Raw genomic sequence first — 19,049 nt, 5'->3', positions numbered from 1 at the left:
CAAAGCTACGCCTCTGCTATTTTTGGCAAAAAAAGGTCTACCGGATGCCGGTAAATCATCCGCCTACAAAGTGTCGAATAAAAGTAAAACAAAATAATTTCTATTCTATTGTCATAATTTTTCTACTCTACCAAAATGGCCTGTGTTGAACGATACAAATATCATTAGTGGAATATATAATATGGATAATATGGATTCGGCTATTAGTGAATTTAACATCTTTTAGGACATCAAAAAAATTATCCTCTTTATACATTCATGGCTATGGACTCATTGGCGTATTCAGTCCACAATGAGTTACCGCAGCACTATATAGCGGCTATTATCAAAAAAGCACCAAAGTTTCATCTCTTTGCTTCTATATTCTGTTTTGGCCATCGCCATCTTGGTTTTTGGTCGTCGCCATCTTGGTTATTTGCAACCAGAAGTGACACGGGAGAGTAAAGCTAAGTACAACCGAACGCTGAATAAGACATGTTTAGGCGACCAATATGTTATAATTAACTTTCATGAACTGAAAACACACTGTGAAAGGGTTAAAGTTGTCAGACGAAAACACAGACAACTCCCAGACCAGACAACGCCGTGGTAGCGACCTGTCAATCACAAGGTAGCAATCACAAAGCTTACCCTGCTTTATGGTCTATTTGACTCTAAATGGGACCATAATTTACTAAATGAACATCATGCTGTATTGAAGAAGACTTGAAACTAGAGATTGAGACCATAAACTCATGTTTACAATGTTTACTGAGGTAATAAATCAAGTGAGAAGTAGGCCCATTTTCTCATAGACTTCTATACAGTCAGACTCCTTTTTTCAACCAGAGGATTCGCCCCCTGCTGGCTGTTAGAACGTATTACATTTTTCATGATAAAAACAATGTCCCTTGTGTTTGTGTGCAGAATCATGGTCTATGTAAAGCCCCTGAATGTTCTTTCAATATGTTTGAGTCTTTTCATGGTGGTTTACTTTCTAATGATGCAACCTGTCTCTTTAAAAGGACAACATATTAGGTTGTGTTTGCGTGGGAGTCTATAAATGAGTGAGTGTCGGATTAGTGTTTCTCTGTATAGTCATGCTTCTTTATGTACATCAAAGGGCTAATTCATCCCCTAGACAAACATCAGTGCACAAGATGTACAGAAAACAACCTGATCATTTGTCGAGGGCCTTAAAAGAGATTAGCTTAACATAAAGGCAAATGTAGTACACCACAGTCTGTTAGCCTTTACCTAAGTACATATGCTCAGTCCACACAAGCAAAGACAAGACTATTTATCCATTTGTTCATAAACTCCCTGTTTACCTATAGAATACCCCGTAAGCTCCATACAGGACATTTGTAATACTGAATGTACTCCTAGTTTGGTGTGGAGAGAATAAAAGGAGTAAAACTCAACTCTTGTAAATAAACTGAATAAAGGAAGGTTCCGCATTTACGTACGCTTAAATCTGATCTTTGTCTTATGAAACATGATTTTTACAAACCCAACCCAGCAAACCAGTAATAACAACAACTATAACAACAAAGCAAAACAGCAACAAAATCTTCACCAATCCCTGCTGAGAACCTCCCTCCACATTGCACCAAAATAAAAGGGGAGAGAACTCCTGTATTGTCAAGTCACAATCTAAATGTCATTAAAAAAATGGTTTCCACATCTTTTTACAGTGTCATAATATCAATTTTGAACTTGTTTGGTGGATGTTTAACTTGGCCACCTTATGTGTTTCATTGTCAAATCAATTGAACTCTTCACTCATTTCATTATTGGCCAATTTTAGTTGAATTGTATCTTGAAATTAATATTCAACCCAGATTCTATAATCAGTTGAAGGTAAATCAAAGGTTTCACTCTGATCTTTAGTTTCTGATTGAACACACACTGTGATAACCTGATTGGACTCCCAGCTCAGGTAAGCAACTTCATGTAATGAGCAGGCTGAAGCAGTAGAGGACAGTAGAGACAAAGTAATCTGGGTCCTGATCCATGTCTCAAATGCTGGTGAGTTTTGTCTATGGCTTGTATCTTTTCTATCAAATCAGCCAGAACATGTGGAATTATATATATTAATTAAAGAAAAAAGGTTCTAATGATCACATATAATACTGGAATCTAACAGGAAATCTCCTGGTCCTGCATAGCAGTTTTCCAGGGTAGTTTTCTAGTGAGACCAAAAACAGTATACAGCAGATGATCAGAGATTTGTTTGCTGGCTTTGGGATTGCTGCTGAAAATATGTATATATATTTAATATTAAATAAGTTAAATGTGTAAATATACTATATATATTGGCGCATTCTATGAAAGCACAAAAGACACACAATGGCAGATTGTGACCGTTTATATACTATTGTCAAAATCTAGTTTTAAAACCATTATTCTGGTTTCCTGAAATCAACAGTAATTGTCATTTCTAAACTCTATTTACATCTACAAAAATAGTGATGCATGATGTGAACCAATTAAAAACTATCAAAATAGGGCTTCTTGGTGGCCTATGGGTTTAAGACGCTGACCATGTACCTCATTTCATCTCTGCTCTCTACGGTATGTTTATCTAATAAGGGCGGGGGATGCCATGCTCCCTTGTCAGCTAAAATGACCAAAATGCATGCCCCTTGTTAACCTGCCACCACAGTGCCCGGGCAGGAGAGGTTGTTTAGTTGAATATGTTAGTCTAATCTGCCTGACTCATTGATCCTTTATCTGACTAAGGTTTTTGCCAGTTAAAATCTACGGCCCCGTCCCGACCACAGCTCTGAAATATCAGTAGCCTAACTGTGCTGTGAATTTAATAAATCCATGGTGCTGTCCGTGGTGCTGAAGAAGCAGACAGATTTGTAATTGCGACCTTTTCTCTGAGTCCAGCCTTTCGTCTTGGATCTATAATATTCTCTAAACCAGAGATTTTCAAAGTGGGAGGTGGGTCTCCCCAGGGGGACTCAAAACAGTTTCAGGGTAACGCTCAGTGAATGGAAGTGAGTTAGTCTAGTTGTGGTGAACGCTAGTCATGGGTGAATGAAACGAACCATCCCCCTTGTTAAAAATCAACCTACTGGCTGTACTAGAGCAAAAAACTGTATGTTTTTCTGGGAGGAACTGAGGCTTATTAGTACAATTTGTACCACAGTATGAAATCTGACATGTAATTATAGTTGTTAAAACAAGAAGAAAGGAGCTCTGAGGTTTCAGTCAATTAACTGTGTTGTGCTGCAGTTAAGAGTCATGGAGGCATTGCTGACTCTTAAAGTCATATGACCTCAATTTATCATCCATCAAGTCTTCATACTGGCTCATTTAATACCGTTCAAGTCACTATGCTACGACAACGGGGAAAACACACATGATATTGACTCAATTAGAGAAATACATAAATGAATGACAGTCATGGTTGCAAACTAAGTGTTTTTGGTGCCTTGTATTCAAGGAAATACACCTATTAGTATCGGTGACTTTCCTCCTGGAATTTAGCAGTTTTCTGTACAACATGTATAAGACATTAACATCACACAATTATTGTTATAATAAAGTAAGACACCGTGAAAAGATTCATCGAAGCACTGCTGCTAGTGTAGCTCATATCAGCTCGGTCTCTAATGTTACCAAATCGATTATTTTTATTATGATTTAATCTGCCAATTATCTTCTTGATTAATTTGTTTGGTTGGTAAAAAAATATATAAATAAATGTCCATCCCATTTTCCCAGAGTCCAAGGTAACATCGTTTTTTTCTTTCGTAATAGTCCAAAATAGGGGCTGTCCTCGACCATAGAAATTCTTAGTCGACTAAAACTAATACAATTTTGGCGACTAATCGATTAGTTAATTAAATCGACGGATCTGTGAAACTGAGTTCCTCCACATAGAATCACAAAAAGCACCACTTTAAATCTTGTGTTTACCAAAGATGTGCTCATAAGTTTCTTGGAAATAAGTTATTCAGCATGAAAGAAGCATAAAAAAATAACTAATCGACTAAAGAAATCTTAGATTAGTCGACTAATCAACGAAGAGGGGGCAGCCCTATTCCAATACCAAAATATATTCAGTTTTCTATGATAAAACAGAGAAAAGTAGGAAATCTTCATATTTGAGTGGATTATCTGTTGATAAACTAATCAATTAATCAAATAATCACTGCAAAAAAAAAAAAACATTTAGTTGGGTTTCTATTGATTACACTTGGGAAAACTCCCAGGTTACAAATAATCTGTTTAAAAGAAGCTAAGTGGTGAGAGGCAAGTCTGCAAACTACTTTTTCTCATTTAGACTAAACTCACTATGAGAAATTCAGCCTGCAGCTTTAAACAACACACTGATGGCACCAGACTACATGGAAACAAGGCTTATAAAAGCACTCTAATTAAACACACAGTCCTTGCTTATGTGCACGGGCACCACACACACACACTTAGCCATGCCATATGGAGCCAAGCAGCATCAAGTGTCATGCCTGCTCCCCACAACACACACCCACTGGACCGTACCTTTGTTTCTTCTTGTCCTCCACAATAGTATCCCTCCATCATTCCTCTTCTCTTCAGGTTATTCCAAAGCAGAATCTCTCCATCCACGATTCACTCTGACGAGACATCTTTAAGGCATCTTTAAAGGCCAGCAGTGTCCCCTCACAGCCCCTCTCTTTCTCTCTCTAGTAAAACCTCCCACTCAGTCCCCCTCTCCCAGCCCTGAAGAGGTGCTTGTGAATATTTAATGGTGCCATTGTGTGTGTGTTTGAGTGAATGGGGAGCATTGGCTGGGAGTCCGTACTTTGTGTTCAGCCTACCTTGGAGCGTTGGAGACAGGACACAAACAGCTGGGCAGCAGGGATGGACGCGGTGGGGAGGGGTCGGAGGTGGCTGACCCTCACCTGCTCTACAGCTGAGTATGGATAAAGGTGTGCAGGATGCTCATCTGAGGGAATCCTGTCACAAAAACAACATGGTCTTAAAGTGAGGACAAGTAATGTTTTTTATTTAATGGTGCTGTTATATTTCCATAAAATTCATATTCATATTTGTGAGTTTTGCCGCATTATTTAAGTCCCCCTCCACTTAAAAAAGTGTTTTGCTTGGATGTTTGTCCTTCACTGTACAGAATGGTGTAACATTATGAGCAGGGTTTGGTACTTAAAGGCTGTTTTCATATTCATCTGCAGAAGTTGGAAAGTTTCTCTGTGTTCACCTGAGCTCTGAGTTTAAGGCCACCTGCCACTGTGGCTGGTGGATACCAGAATATACCTTCCACTCAAAAGATTACCATTGTTTGTTTTGTTTTGTTTTTGTAAGCATATTTTACCAGCATTTGGCTGGTGGCTGGTGCTAATTTCCAAAACTGCATCAGCCTTTCGGACCTTAAAATGTAGCTGTTAGTATCTTTCAACTCATAACTTTGCAACTTTATTATTTTTGCTTCAGTCTCACCCACAGTAATAGATAGTCTAACCTATATATAGACATATTTATGGTCTCACCCAGTGTCTGAAATTAAGTTTTTTCCTCATGTGCCACTGTGGCAGGTCACTGAACATTTCTACTAGCCACACAATTGTTTTGTCTGCCACTTCTGAAGTCTATGTAGAACGCTTTAGAATCATAAACACTAGGGCTGTGTATTGGCAAGAATCTGGCGATAACATACATATCATGATACAAGGCTTATGATTAAAAATATTGCGATATATTGCGGTAGGCTACTGTATCGCGATTTTAAAAAAAATTTAATTTTAGGAAAACTGTAGTATAAAAAACATGCCGCCATATGCATAAAATCTGAGCAAACATTTTTTACTTTTTTATGCAATCAGAATTGTAGGATCTACATTTGCATTTATCACAGACGGCGCATATCTTTATAAATAAAATAAAAAAATAAATAAAAAGTATTGACTGAGTTAATCTGTGCGTGTAAACTATTATAATCCAAAACAGAGTTTTTGAGAATTGATACAGTATCACAAAACATAATATTGCAATACTCAATATTTTCGTCCACCCCTAGTAAACACTGAGTCAGAGGTAACAGAGTGGATATATGGATCATGTAACCTTAATCCATGACTATTTTTAATTTAGGAATTGCTTTTTAACAATAATATTTCTTAATATAAGGTTTTTGCCATCGTGGCAGGTGGCCTGAAATTTGTACCTGCCACAGCCAACCCTGTATTTGACAGGTGGCGGGTGCTAATTTACATTAGCCGCCCGGCTAACATTAGCCACCTAGCATTAAAACCTGCCGACAGCTAGCACCTAGCTAGCTAACTAGCTAGCTGGTGAACATAGTGGAGCATTTATCAGATTAAGAGTCACATATTCCCCTCAGGAGCGACTGGAGACAAAAACAGAACTAAAAGAAGAGTAAATATTGGCCTTACATTCTCCATGTGGCTAGAAACACGACATAAAATCTCTCCATAATGAATAATGACGTTGCTCCCTATAGCTGCAGGAGGTCCGTTATGTCGGTGTTGTGTTCACAGTTCCTTTAAAAATTAGATATTTCAGATTTAAACATTTGAAATGTTAAATATAGCGTTATATATTAGTTTACAATCTGAAATAAAACTCTTATAAAACTAGTTATATTATGAAAATAAGAATGATGAAATAACATTACATAATAATGATTTAAGTTTTAATAATTTCTTAAATTACTTTACATATTCAATTTATATATTTTACTAAATGTATTCATGACTGTTTACTTCATAATTATTCATTTACAGTTTGGAGCTCTGTAGCTCCATCTGAAGGATGGATAAAAGGTCCAGGAATTAGAGATGAGGTGTTTGCACGTGACTGAATATAACTCAGGTGAGATGCAGTTACAATATACCAATAATACATACATAAACGGGAAACTTAAAAGAATACAACAAACACAAGGATTGATTAAACATTTTATGGACTTTATTCTTCCTCTCTGAATCAATGTATCTTATAATCAAAAGGTAAAATCCACCATTTCCTGTCCACGGTCAACTCAAATCTGCTCTGTCTCTTCAATGCATTTTGTTAATTTTAATATACAAAATAAGAACGGCGGCTATTTTTCATTGCTGTATATCTACTGTACAGTGGGTCTTTTTTTTTCCATTTTAACTCCTGCAACAAAAGCGTGGCTCCTCCTGTTCAGTCTCTCCTTTGTCCCATCAGGAGCTTTGCTCACTTCTTGACAATCTGGATGACGTCCTCGTGCTCCATGATGTGCGTCAGGCCGACCCTCTGAGGGCTGTACTTGGTGCTGGTTCCCTGGAAGACCAACAGACGATACATTTCAGACCCTTCCCTTTTTGTTTGTTTGGGTTTCAAATGCAGTGAATCACTACACAGTGAACAAGAGATCTTCTGCAGTCGCTCTACTCTGCTTCTCGTGTATCACGGCACAGTAAACACAGCTGCAGCTCAAAGGGTGATTTTAATTTAGGAAGTCAATCGAGCGAGGACTGAATATAGTGAGTATTATTGTCACACACCTAATGCAAAGTGAATTATTCTATGAGCTGCAGCTGTGTTTACTTACATTTACATTATCATTACATCCTCATCATAATGAAGCTGAAGTATAATGACATTGCTTACAGTTAGTGTTCATACACCGTGTCCCAGTTTCATACAATATTGATATAAAGTATACATTCTGTACTAATTATATTTCCAGTTGTGAGTGCATACAACCCATTGTGGGATTAAAGGAACAGTGTGTAACATTTTTGGGGGATATTTTAGCAGAAATGGAATATAATATTCATAACTAAATTTTCATTAGTGTATTATCACCTGACACTAAGAATCGTTGAGTAGCCCAGAACGAACAAACCAAACACTGGCTATAGAGAGAGCCTTTTGTGGTTTTGCATTACCTGAAGGCCACCGTAGTTCTCCGACACGCTTGTGAAACTGCGGTAACGTGAGCCGCAGAGTGCAAAACCTCTGCGTGACCACCACACCACTAGATGCCTCCAAATCCTACACACTGTACCTTTAAAGCAACATCAATGCCACAGTCAAAAAGCTTGTAATCCTAATATTTATGCTACCACAAAAGTATAATTCATTTAGTAATTTTTCTAGTTTGAAAAAAAACTAGCTGGAGTTTAAAAGAACAAGCGAATTCTGGGAATGTCAAAACTCACTCCTTGGCTGAACTTTCAATTTACTGGTACAAATTTTTGTGTTGGGACATCCTTGAAACCTCTTATCGGATTTGCTCACCACTTATATGCAGACTGTTGGTCATAAGAATTATTATCCATGAGCTAATGTTTAGTACTGTCTTTTTCAAAATAAATGCACCGATTTGTTTTTTTATTCTCCGAACTGAACAAAAACATAATGAATCGTGACCACAAAACTGCATGAGTTTTGAGTACCATTACACTTCTACTAGAAAGGCCACCATTAAAAAGATACAGCAGTCACTGTATGTCATGACATCTACAAACAGTCTTAGTTTATTCTACTCAGTAGGTCAACATGAGAGTTATTTCATACAGTTTATAATGGGACAAGAGGCAAATGAGTTAAGTTTCTGAAGGTCACTGCCTCTGAAAACTTGAACTTACCCAAACCAGGGCATACTTGAACTGGCCGGCTAAGGTTCTGTGGATTCGATGGCACTGTGGGGGAGAAAGGAAAACGGGCATATTAACATATCATACACAGTGCAGATACAGTAGGTCTGCCTACTGTAGTGTTATTATTTGTGTATAAATGTTATAAAAATGTTTGTCTTGATAAAAAGTATGATTTCATGTGCGTTTTACTTACCACATGCTCTACAGATGCAGCTCTTCTCATAATGATTGCATCACCAAAGTCTGGGCGCTCTAATGGAAAAAGAAGAAATGAACAGAAATTTAATTTATTAGGTATTCATGTGCTTATGAAAGTCTAATGAGGGAATAAGAAAAAAAATGTGTGTGTACCTCCTCTTTTCTTAGTGTAAATGCAAATCAGAGCCAGGTATTCCCACAACGTCTCCAAAAGGTAATCCAGGTTCAAACTCATCCCACAACTGAAATATACATGTGGACAGAAAAGGAGATGTTTAACGCACAAATGCATACATACTGTAAATTAAAAAGAGTGAGATGGCAGCTTCGAAACCAAGACTACTGTTATTCACGAACACGTATACAGATATCTGACCTGATGACAACACTGTGAGGTCTGTGAGCCAGGCGGTCCACCTCTTCGATGGAGATTTGATCCACCTTATTGTACACCTGCGAATAGCACAAATATTATGAGGACGAAAGATAAGAGTCCAAACAAATGTACACAAGCTAGCTAATAAACAAAACAAAAACAAAGCTCCAAAACCTCTCAACTCGTAACTTTTCATGTTTTCACTTCACTAATGAATTATTATTGGTTGAAAACTTTCAGAAAAACATCTTTGGACTTGGAGTTTGGCTTCCAAACATTTTAAATTTACAGGTACGACGCTTTGACCCAACCCGGACGATGAGGCTAACTTACGTATAGGCAAGGCATGTAAACTCTGTTCCCGACGATGACATCGATGAACTCGTCTGGTGTGCTGTCCTCCCTGAAGAGGACTTCTGCATTAAAGATTTCTGAGGAGAAGGGGTTAAAGAAATCAACCGAATACTACTGGGACTTATTAAAGGGATAGTTTGGGTGTTTTAAAGTGGGGTTGTATGAGGTACTTATCCATAGTAAGTGTATTACTTGCAGTAGGTTACGGTCGGCGTGCCCCCAGATTGGAGAAACAGACAGGAGCACTGTCACAAGAGCAAAGCAATGTACTGCTGTGGACGGGGACGGCAGAAAAATTTATTTTAACCACATAAAAAAAAATGTAAAAAAAAAAATGTAAAAAAAAATATCCGTTTAAGTGTACGCTATATTTAGAATATTTTCTGACAGCGAACTGAACTGAAATGCATCTACACTGTTTTTGTCATCTGAGCCTGCTGGCTTTGGAGAGAGCATAGATAAGTTTCACTTTCAGTTCCCCGTCAGAAAGCAGAAGGATAGGGCTGTCTGAGGGCAAGGTAAAGCAGTGACAATACATTTTTTTGCCATCCCCGTCTACAACACTGTATTGCTTTGCTGCAGTGTCGGTACTCCTGTCCGTTTCTCCAAGCTGGGTGCATGCCGACCGTCATCGACTGTAGGAAATACACCTATGTGTAGACTACGGATAAGTACCTCATACGACCCCACTTCAAAACACCCGAACTATCCCTTTAACAAGTCCATGGAAATGATAAGAGGACTGAGATGACCTAAGGAATGTCTATTTAAGGAAGAGACATTAAATATTTAGAACAGTGGGGTAGTCTTTTTCTCATGCTGGCAGAGTGAAGGATACTGTATTCGTGAAGGATGAGCTGGACGAGCTTCTCTGAGCATTGAGTGAGAGGAACTGTGGAGTTGTAGGAGAGGCCGCCGCCTTTCTTGGGCTACAGAAGAGAGATAAAACACACATTTTTACCCAGTCTAATATCATAAATATGAGTATTAATTTCTGGAACTGACGAGCTAGTGTGGATGTTTCGGGTTTTTTTCTCTGACAGCAGCAAGGTCCATTAATGCCAGAGCAAGGTACCTTGACAACTATTTGGGTCTTCCAGCGGTTGATTTCCTCCTTTTTATCTATTGCAACCATTGGTCAATTTTTTTCCTCTACAATTTTAGTTGCCACAACATCTCAAAAACTAAAAGCCATATCTCTTTGAAATAAGCAGTTGATATTATGATAGGATAATGATAGAAAATGTACCTTGAAATAAATATTCGGTTTACACCTGTTGAGTCTGATGCCCACGGACTCCAACTCTTTTTCTAGAAGTACTCTAGAAAGATAAAAAACAGAAAAAGAAATTAAAGGCAAAAATTAGCTGATGAACTGACTCGTATGCCTCTCAAACAGACTCACACACACACACACACACACACACACACACACACACACACACACACACACACACACACACACACACACACACACACACACACACACACACACACACACACACACACACACACACACACCTCTGAACTTCTCCTTTGGTGGCATCCAACATCATGATGACGACATCTGCTGTCCTGGCAACAGCGATGACCTGCCGACCTCTACCCTTACCTATAGAAAGTCAGAGTCTGTGTTTTACAATCACTATGGAGCTTTATGGCATTATTCTCAGTGGCAGTATTTGAATTACAAACTGAAAGTATCATTACTGACCCATCATTCAGTAATAATTCTGATATAACACCATAATAATATAATAGATATACTACAGATCTCCAATGTCTGCTCACTTTGGGTTTAAGCAAACAAAATACAAAACCATGAAACCTAAGCATACCTTGGGCAGCACCCTCAATGATTCCTGGCAGATCCAGCAACTGGATGTTGGCCCCTTTGTACTGAAGAGCAACGGATAACAGTGTAAATGGCACATTGGTACATAATGTTTAAGATCTATACGGTGGTGTGAAATGTGTTGTACCTCTATGACACCAGGTATGCAGGTGAGAGTGGTGAACTCATAGGAAGCAGCTTCACTGGCCGTTGATGTCATCAAACTGAGGAAGGTGGACTGCAGGACACACAACAGAGGACTCAATTACACCAGCACGTGTTCAATCTTTGGATTATGTTTCACTTCGGTTTCTGGTTCAACGTGAGAAGAATGTTGGCTTGGTTTGTGTATCTTGTTATTTGTTTGTTTGTATTTGAGATACAGCGCAGGATTAACAGGAAACATGGTCATAAAAAGAACATATTTTTGGACTTTCCAGATCCAGACCAGATAACACAACCCGACATGTTGACGTACCTTACCCACAGAGGGGAAACCGATAAGAGCAACACGAGCATCTCCTGATTTCATGACATCGAAGCCCTCGCCTTTGGCCCCCGTTGACTTGGGCTCCAGGAGCTGAGCCCTGTATTTGGCTAGCTTGGCCTTGAGCAAACCCAAATGGTACTCAGTGGCTGGAGAAAGAAATGAGAAAAAAAATGTGACACAAGATACATTAAAGGTGTGTAGGATTTGGCAGCGTCTAGCGGTGTGGTTGCAGATTGCAATCAACTGAGTACCCCTCCGTTCACTCCTCCTTTTCCAAGACTGCGGTAACGTGAGCCGTGAGTGCAAAACCGTGGTAACGCCGTTCTCTTCGCTCAGAGGCCATCCTTACCATAATAACACTACTTTAGGAGCAACGGAAGTGTACCACGATTTTGCACTCCGCGGCTCACGTTAGCGCAGTATCACAAGAGTGTCGGAGAACTGCGGTGGCCTTCAGGTAACGTACAAACACGGAAGGCTCTCTCTAGAGGCGGTGTTTGGTTTGTCCATTCCGGGCTACCGTAGAAACATGGCAGAGCAACATGGCGGACTCTGTGAATAGGACCCGCTCCCTATGTAGATATGCAGGGCTCATTCTAAGGCCCTGACACACCAAGCCGATGGTCGGCTGACAGACAGTTTGGGGCCGTCGTGAGTGTCTGTCGGTGTGTCCCGAACCGTCCGCTCTAGTCTGCCCGTGTCTGAGATTTTTCGTCCGACTCAGTATGTTGAATCGGCGGCTTTGATTGGCTGTTCAGCTTAAACAAATCAGTGCTTGAGAAGAGAAACGGAAGTGAGGAAAGCAAGCAAATGAGTAAAGTCACAAGGACACAGAAGGGTCTTCTCATTTTTCATCTTCATCTCATCTGATCATTCCAATACACGGATATTTTCACAACGACACGGTCACCTGGAATGAAGCCAAGTGGTGAGAAAATGGTCGGCAAACGCCGCTTTGTTTCATGTACGTATCATAACAGCGGCTTGTATATCTGCTTTCCTCGGTCTTCCGGTTTTCCCTTTTTTGAATGACGAATACAGACTACTGTCGCTTGCTGGTGTGGAGAATTATTTCATCTCACGCAGGCGCAGAACGTCTGTGCTAACTGGCTGTCAGCTGAAGTCTTTGCGGTGTGTTCGAGAACAACTTGTCATCCAAAACAAAGGCGAGGTGAGGAGACACAGCCGGTGGCCTTCATCGCCACTAGATCTTTGATGTCGGCTTTGTGTGTGCCCGGCTTAAGCTAACAAACACACAACGATTCTTAGTTTCACGTAATTGTACACTAATAAAAACATAGCCATCATATTGTATTCCATTTCTGCCAATAAATTCCCCCTAAAGGCTACACACTGTTCCTTTAAAAGTAGGGCTGACTCCACAATAAGCAAGTGAGAAGTGAAGAAAGGTTGCTATAAGACTGCAATACCATCACAACCACCCCACTGGAGTTTAGTTTGAAAAATGTGAACGTATTAGCTATTATTTGGGAGATAAAAACATTTTGTTGGGGTTGTTCCTTTAAGTGTGGTGGTAACTGTAATCAAGCTTACGGTGTCAATTAGCACACACTGAGTAACACAACACTGACTGCTGACACACAGACAGAGAGAGAGAGAGAAAGAGAGAGAGAGACAGACAGAGAGACAAAAAGAGAGACACAGATAGAGACAGAGAAAGAGAGAGACAGACAGAGAGAGACAGAGAGACAAAAAGAGAGAGACACAGATAGAGACAGAGAAAGAGAGAAAGAAAGAGAGAGAGAGAGAGAGAGAGAGAGAGAGAGAGAGGCTACAAGTTCGTTCATGGAGGAGCTAACAGTTAGCCTAGTCACTGCCCCTCTCTTACCTTTGTTTTTCTGTGTCCGGGCGATTTCTCGCTCTATTTCTGCGATTTTCTCTAAGATCCCCATCGTGTCGGTTCAGTTGTGCTACAGCTTCGCTGTGAAGGAGTCAAGGAGAGAGAAACAACAGAAACGTGTCACTCTACAGTTGTTAGCTTTGTTAGCCACCCGGCTAACCTAGTGGGACTTTAACCGCCAACAGTTGATAAACCGCAATAAAAACAGCGAGTCAGCACATCCAGCTTTACATTCATACCCGCATATAAAACACACGTCATGTTTAACAGTTTAAAAATGCTGTAATATGATAGAGATTTACACTTTGAAAGAGGCTACACCATGGGCTTCTCTCAGCGGCATGCACGGAGAACTGACATCACACACCGGAAGTCGTTCCGTGCCCATGAAAGGTCCGCCAGAAACAAGCAAACTCACTGATACAGTCAACAAAAACTGTAATGCAAGATCTAATCATTGAACTGTACTATAGCTTGCTAAGACTGCACAGAGGGGGTATATATGTTTTATATGTTTTATTTGTATTATATGTAATATATATATAATATATATATTATATATAATATATATATATGTATGTATTATATATATGTATATATATATGTATTATATATATATATATATATATATATACATATATATATATAAATATATATATTTATTATATATATAATATGTATATACTAGCAAAAAATCCACTGCAAAAGGAAATAACAGTACCAGTTCTACTTGGGAAAGGAGAAGGAAAAGCGTGATTAAAAGGAAAGGAGTGGAGATATGGCAGAAAAGATGGGAGGAGGACCAGAAAGGAAGGAGATATATTTCAGAATACAAAAGTCGGTCATAACAAAGAAATATAAAGAAAGGAACAGAAGGGAGGAAATCATCATAACAAGACTCAGACTGGATCACACAGGTCTTAATGGCACTTTGGCTTTAATGGGGAAAAGGAACAGTGACAAGTGAGGGGATTGTGGTGTTAAAGAAAATGTGCAGCATATCCTAATTCATTGTAAAGAGTATGAAAGACAAAGACTAGAGGACCAAGACAGAGAGGAGGGACAGGACTGGGATTTGAAGGGGATACTGGGAACAGAAGGTGAGGGGATTGAAGGCACCAGGAAGGCACTATTAATGTTCTTAAAGGTCCCATATTGTAAAAAGAGAAATTTTCATGTCTTTTATATTATAAAGCAGGTTTAAATGTGATATAAATACTGTTAAAGTATCAAAATGCTCAATAGACAGAGAAATACACACAGCCCGTATTCAGAAATTCTGCGTTTGAAACAAGCCGTTAGGTCACAAATATACAATATTTAGACCATTACACGTTTTTAAACATAAACGTTCTAAATGTGTCCCAGCTTATTTCCTGTTACAGTTGATGTTAACAACATCAGCTGACAGGAAGTAAACATGGACCCAAGCTGTTGCCTTGCAAGGCACTTCTGTTGCAATTCCATTGAAATGTGCTAAAACGGAGCATTTCAGACAGAGGGTAAATACAGGTATATTCAAGCAGACAGAATGAGGAAAATAAAGTTTTTTTTAAACATTAAAGCATGCAAACATGTTCTAGTAGAAACACAAAATACAAGTATGAACCTGAAAATGAGCACGATATGGGACCTTTAAGAGACACAGGATTGGTGGGTAGCAGTAATGTGTAAAATGACATGATGTTACACACTCTTGTACAGTAGGTGGCGGTATGCAGCTTAAAGCTGTTTGCGATCCGCCAGAAACTGAGAGAAGAAGAAGAAAGAAGGAAACTCACTGCAACGGAAATGTTGTCAGGTGTATCTTTCGGTAGAGTGAGCACCGTGACCATGACGCTGTCTGCACGGTAGAGTCAAATATGAATAATGTGTCCAGTCGGAGGTAACTGCGTTTTAACAGCCGGACATTCCTGATGTTGTTATCGATCAGCCAGTCAGACGTTATTAGGTCATATATTATATAGAGAGAGTGAACATGGCTGCTGAGCCAACAGGACCGAGAGGATCATCATCTGCCAGCAGCCCGACCGGGTTTGAAGGTTTCCCGTTTGCAGTGACCCCCAAAGCACCGGAGGACAGCTCCGGTAGAGAGCAGGAGCAGACCGGGGATGTGAAGAAGAAGCCGTGCAGAGCTTGTACGGACTTTAAATCCTGGATGAAGGTCCAGAAGAAGGACACGACAGCTGCTGTACAGGTGACCTGAGGTCAAGGCTCCAAGGGTTGTTGGAGGTTTCTGTTGAAATATTTTACTTTTTTCAGGAGTAAAGTTTGGCTTGACTATAAGATGGTTTATTATTATTTTTTTGTCAAAGTTTTGTTCTCCCTCCAGCTTTATCAGAAAGTGTGTTAGTCATGATGCAATGTGCTTGTTAAATTGGGTTTTAATCTACTTGGGAGCCCCTACATCTGGTCCAAAGCTTTTAATATCAGTTATTTGATCCTGATCTTAAAGGCAAGGCAAGGCAGCTTTATTTGTATAGCACATTTCAGCAACAGGTCAATTCAAAGTGCTTTTCATAAACATTTAAGAACATTGTGACAAAGTGCAAAAGAACATTAAGACATAATTAAAACAGTTACAAAACCATAAAAACATTAAAGATTAGAAAATAAAAACACGCTAAAAATAAAAGCTAGGCTCGAAGCTAAAATAGAGTAATAACACACGAGGAAAAGCTGTAGTGCAGTATAAGATCATTATCTGGTTTAATAAAAGGCAGCAGCAAACAGGAACGTTTTAAGCTTTGATTTAAAAGAACTCAGAGTTGGACCGGTCCTGCAGGTTTCTGGGAGCTTGTTTAAAATATTTGGTGCATAAAAACTGAATGCTGCTTCTGCATGTTTAGTTGTGACTCTGGGGACACTAAGCAGACCTGATCCAGATGACCTGAGAGGTCTGGATGGTTCAGAACATAGCAGAAGATCAGAAATGTATTTTGGCCCTAAACCATTTAGTGCTTTATAAACCAGCAGCAGTATTTTGAAATCAATTCTCTGGGGACACATTTTCTGGCTGTGGTGATGAATCATAGACTGTATATAAAGTTGGACGACTTGAAAGCTCCCCAAAAGTGAAGCCAAAACAACTTGATTGTCCCCTGGTGGCTGGCTGCAGTATAGGTCATAAATCCTACCTCCTGCATGATAGTGGATGAGACATGATGGGCCAAAACTAAAAAGTCAAAGTACGCGTCAAATACATTTTTCCCAAAGATAGATTCTGTCATTTCAGGTAGTTCTTATCACACTGATGTGTGTTCAAGTGTTCATTTTTCTGATAAGTTTGGTTTTAATTAGTTATTTGAGGCTATAAAAAGGGTATGGGACGTCATGATTGACAGTTGTGAGTCTCTCTCGCTGATGAGCTGCGGCCGTGCTCGGCTCGCAACTGGTTCGGTTCGGGTGACCTCGATACCACGGCTCCAGCCAGCTGATCACTACTCCGCAGACTCTGGCTCCAAATGACGTCAAAATCTCACAATGACAGCTCCTGTATCCAGGATATTATGACTTCACTTCTGTACAGTTGTAGGAAGTTGAGACGCGTCATCCATCTATATATACAATCTATGTGAACAAATTGCCTGTAGGGCAGGATATGAGTAATGCATGTATAACCATAAATCAACATAAACCACATAATGCAGTTGGCTGCCCTTCCTGTTCCCCTTTAAAATGCCAGCTGTTTGACTCTGTTGTGTGTTTGTATCTGTGTGATTCTCCAGGAGACCCGAGCTGCAGAGTCAGAGCCACAACGAGACCCACAGTGTCCGTTGGACAGGGAAGAGTTGGGGCGTAACACCTGGTCCTTCCTGCACACTATGGCAGCATATTACCCCGACCGTCCGTCTCTTACCCAGCAGCAAGAGATGGGGCAGTTCATCAACCTTTTCTCCAAGTTCTTCCCATGTGATGAGTGCGCAGAAGATCTCAGGGGCAGGTCAGACCACATTAGTCCATTTAAAGATGTTACTAGACGAGAGCAGGCCGTTTCTAAACGCACCATTCCCTCTCCGCAGATTGAAAACCAATCAGCCAGACGCCAGGAGTTGCCACTCTCTTTCTCAGTGGCTCTGTCGCATTCACAATGACATCAACGTCCGGCTGGGCAAGCCTGAGTTTGACTGCTCCCGTGTGGATGAGAGGTGGAAAGATGGATGGAAAGATGGTTCCTGTGACTGAGTGATGAGAGATGTGAAGACCGAGCGGAGACCTGAGAGGAGAACTTCTTTCTGTCGGTGCAAAACTTTGAGTGCCACAAAGTGGAGCTCACATCTCTATTATGGAAAACACCTTACGAGAAGAGAGAGAGGCCAGGTGGTACATTGCAAATCTTGTCATGTGGTCAGTTAATATAACTGATCTGGCAATAAAACTAAAGATACAAAACAAATGCGTATCCCTCTCAGTTTCTCAGGATAGAACCAAAACTCATAGCAAAGTTTCACTGAACTTCTTGTTAATTCTGGTTATTCAGGAGTGTTAAAATTGTGTGATACTGAAGTGTTTTTGGAAATTTTACATCCAATCTTGTGTGAAATGGAAAACATATTTTTGACCAACGTAGCCCTGATTTGTCTGTTAAAGCAGTGAGTTAGTTACAAACTGATTTGGCTATTAAAATGTTGTTTCCAGGTCTGTTCTAAGTTGTTTTTTGAAGTCTTGTTTAACCCAGAAGAATCACTACAACACTAAATATTACATTCTGAATGTGATGAAAAATATTTAATATATACATCTAATTTCGTCAGTGATTAATTAGAGCTATCACTTATAAAATACTTTTGAATATGTCAGAAAATATATATATATTTTACATAATGATGAAGATTACAATGTATTTTATTATACACTCAGTCTGTGTGTGTTGTGGGGTGGTATACCTGCGGAGTATGTTAAGTTATTTGCATAATTTAATGCTGGGATTAGTAATTATGTAATTTTCTATTTACAACCATGTTTAATTGATCATTTAAGTCATTAAATTAAGTTAAAAAAACAACTATATTGTGTTGATTACAGGCTCCCAAAAGTGATTTACTTGTGTTTCTCTAATTCATGTCACTGTAAATGGCTTTTTGGCAGTTGGTTGGACAAAATAAGCACTTGGCTCTAAGGCTCTGGTAACATTTGTTTTATAGAATAAACAATCCCTAAAAGTAGGTGATAGATTAGGGGACTAATGGATAATTAAAACATCTGTTAGTTGCAGCACCATGAGAAGACTTTTCTCCTCTAGTCAAGGGCCTTGGAAGCCATGTGACCTGTGTGTTATTAATATGCTCTGATTGTGAATTTGTTATTTAAGGAACCAGTAGAGGACACGCCCAAACAACTCTATAATG

General features: G+C 39.5%; 3 protein-coding genes across 9 annotated transcripts in view; 1 reads left to right on the top strand and 2 right to left on the bottom strand.

The window, feature by feature from the left end:
- The window catches only part of LOC141780186 (unconventional myosin-XV-like), a 63,975-nt gene extending 57,529 nt beyond the window's left edge, over positions 1-6,446 (bottom strand). For 5 of the 7 annotated variants that reach the window (XM_074655305.1, XM_074655308.1, XM_074655307.1 and 2 more), the window contains exons 1-2: positions 6,387-6,446; positions 4,797-4,935 (exon numbers count right to left, since the gene is read on the bottom strand). In XM_074655305.1, coding sequence (XP_074511406.1) covers positions 4,797-4,935; positions 6,387-6,427 — 180 coding nt within the window. In that variant the 5' untranslated portion in view covers positions 6,428-6,446. Of the gene's footprint in view, positions 1-4,497; positions 4,755-4,796; positions 4,936-6,386 lie in introns of those variants that run through there. The other 2 variants (XM_074655310.1, XM_074655309.1) reach the window with 2 other exon arrangements.
- Positions 6,447-6,899: 453 nt separating this feature from the next.
- drg2 (developmentally regulated GTP binding protein 2) lies at positions 6,900-14,127 on the bottom strand. Its single transcript, XM_074655295.1, has 14 exons — positions 14,004-14,127; positions 13,690-13,782; positions 11,829-11,986; positions 11,499-11,588; positions 11,355-11,415; positions 11,038-11,128; positions 10,766-10,838; positions 10,355-10,445; positions 9,496-9,593; positions 9,163-9,239; positions 8,940-9,028; positions 8,782-8,840; positions 8,577-8,630; positions 6,900-7,263 (listed from the first exon to the last, which is right to left on the bottom strand). Exons 2-14 carry the CDS (start codon positions 13,751-13,753, stop codon positions 7,177-7,179), a joined length of 1,092 nt encoding a protein of 363 aa, XP_074511396.1. The 5' UTR covers positions 13,754-13,782; positions 14,004-14,127; the 3' UTR covers positions 6,900-7,176.
- Positions 14,128-15,454: 1,327 nt separating this feature from the next.
- gfer (growth factor, augmenter of liver regeneration (ERV1 homolog, S. cerevisiae)) lies at positions 15,455-18,097 on the top strand. Its single transcript, XM_074655296.1, has 3 exons — positions 15,455-15,898; positions 17,430-17,644; positions 17,724-18,097. Exons 1-3 carry the CDS (start codon positions 15,680-15,682, stop codon positions 17,884-17,886), a joined length of 597 nt encoding a protein of 198 aa, XP_074511397.1. The 5' UTR covers positions 15,455-15,679; the 3' UTR covers positions 17,887-18,097.
- The last annotated feature ends 952 nt before the right edge of the window (positions 18,098-19,049 follow it).

The sequence above is a fragment of the Sebastes fasciatus genome, chromosome 13 (assembly GCF_043250625.1).
Source record: "Sebastes fasciatus isolate fSebFas1 chromosome 13, fSebFas1.pri, whole genome shotgun sequence".
Lineage (NCBI taxonomy): Eukaryota > Metazoa > Chordata > Actinopteri > Perciformes > Sebastidae > Sebastes > Sebastes fasciatus.
Note: the sequence above shows the minus strand (reverse complement) of the source record. Positions and strands in the feature narration are given on the sequence as shown.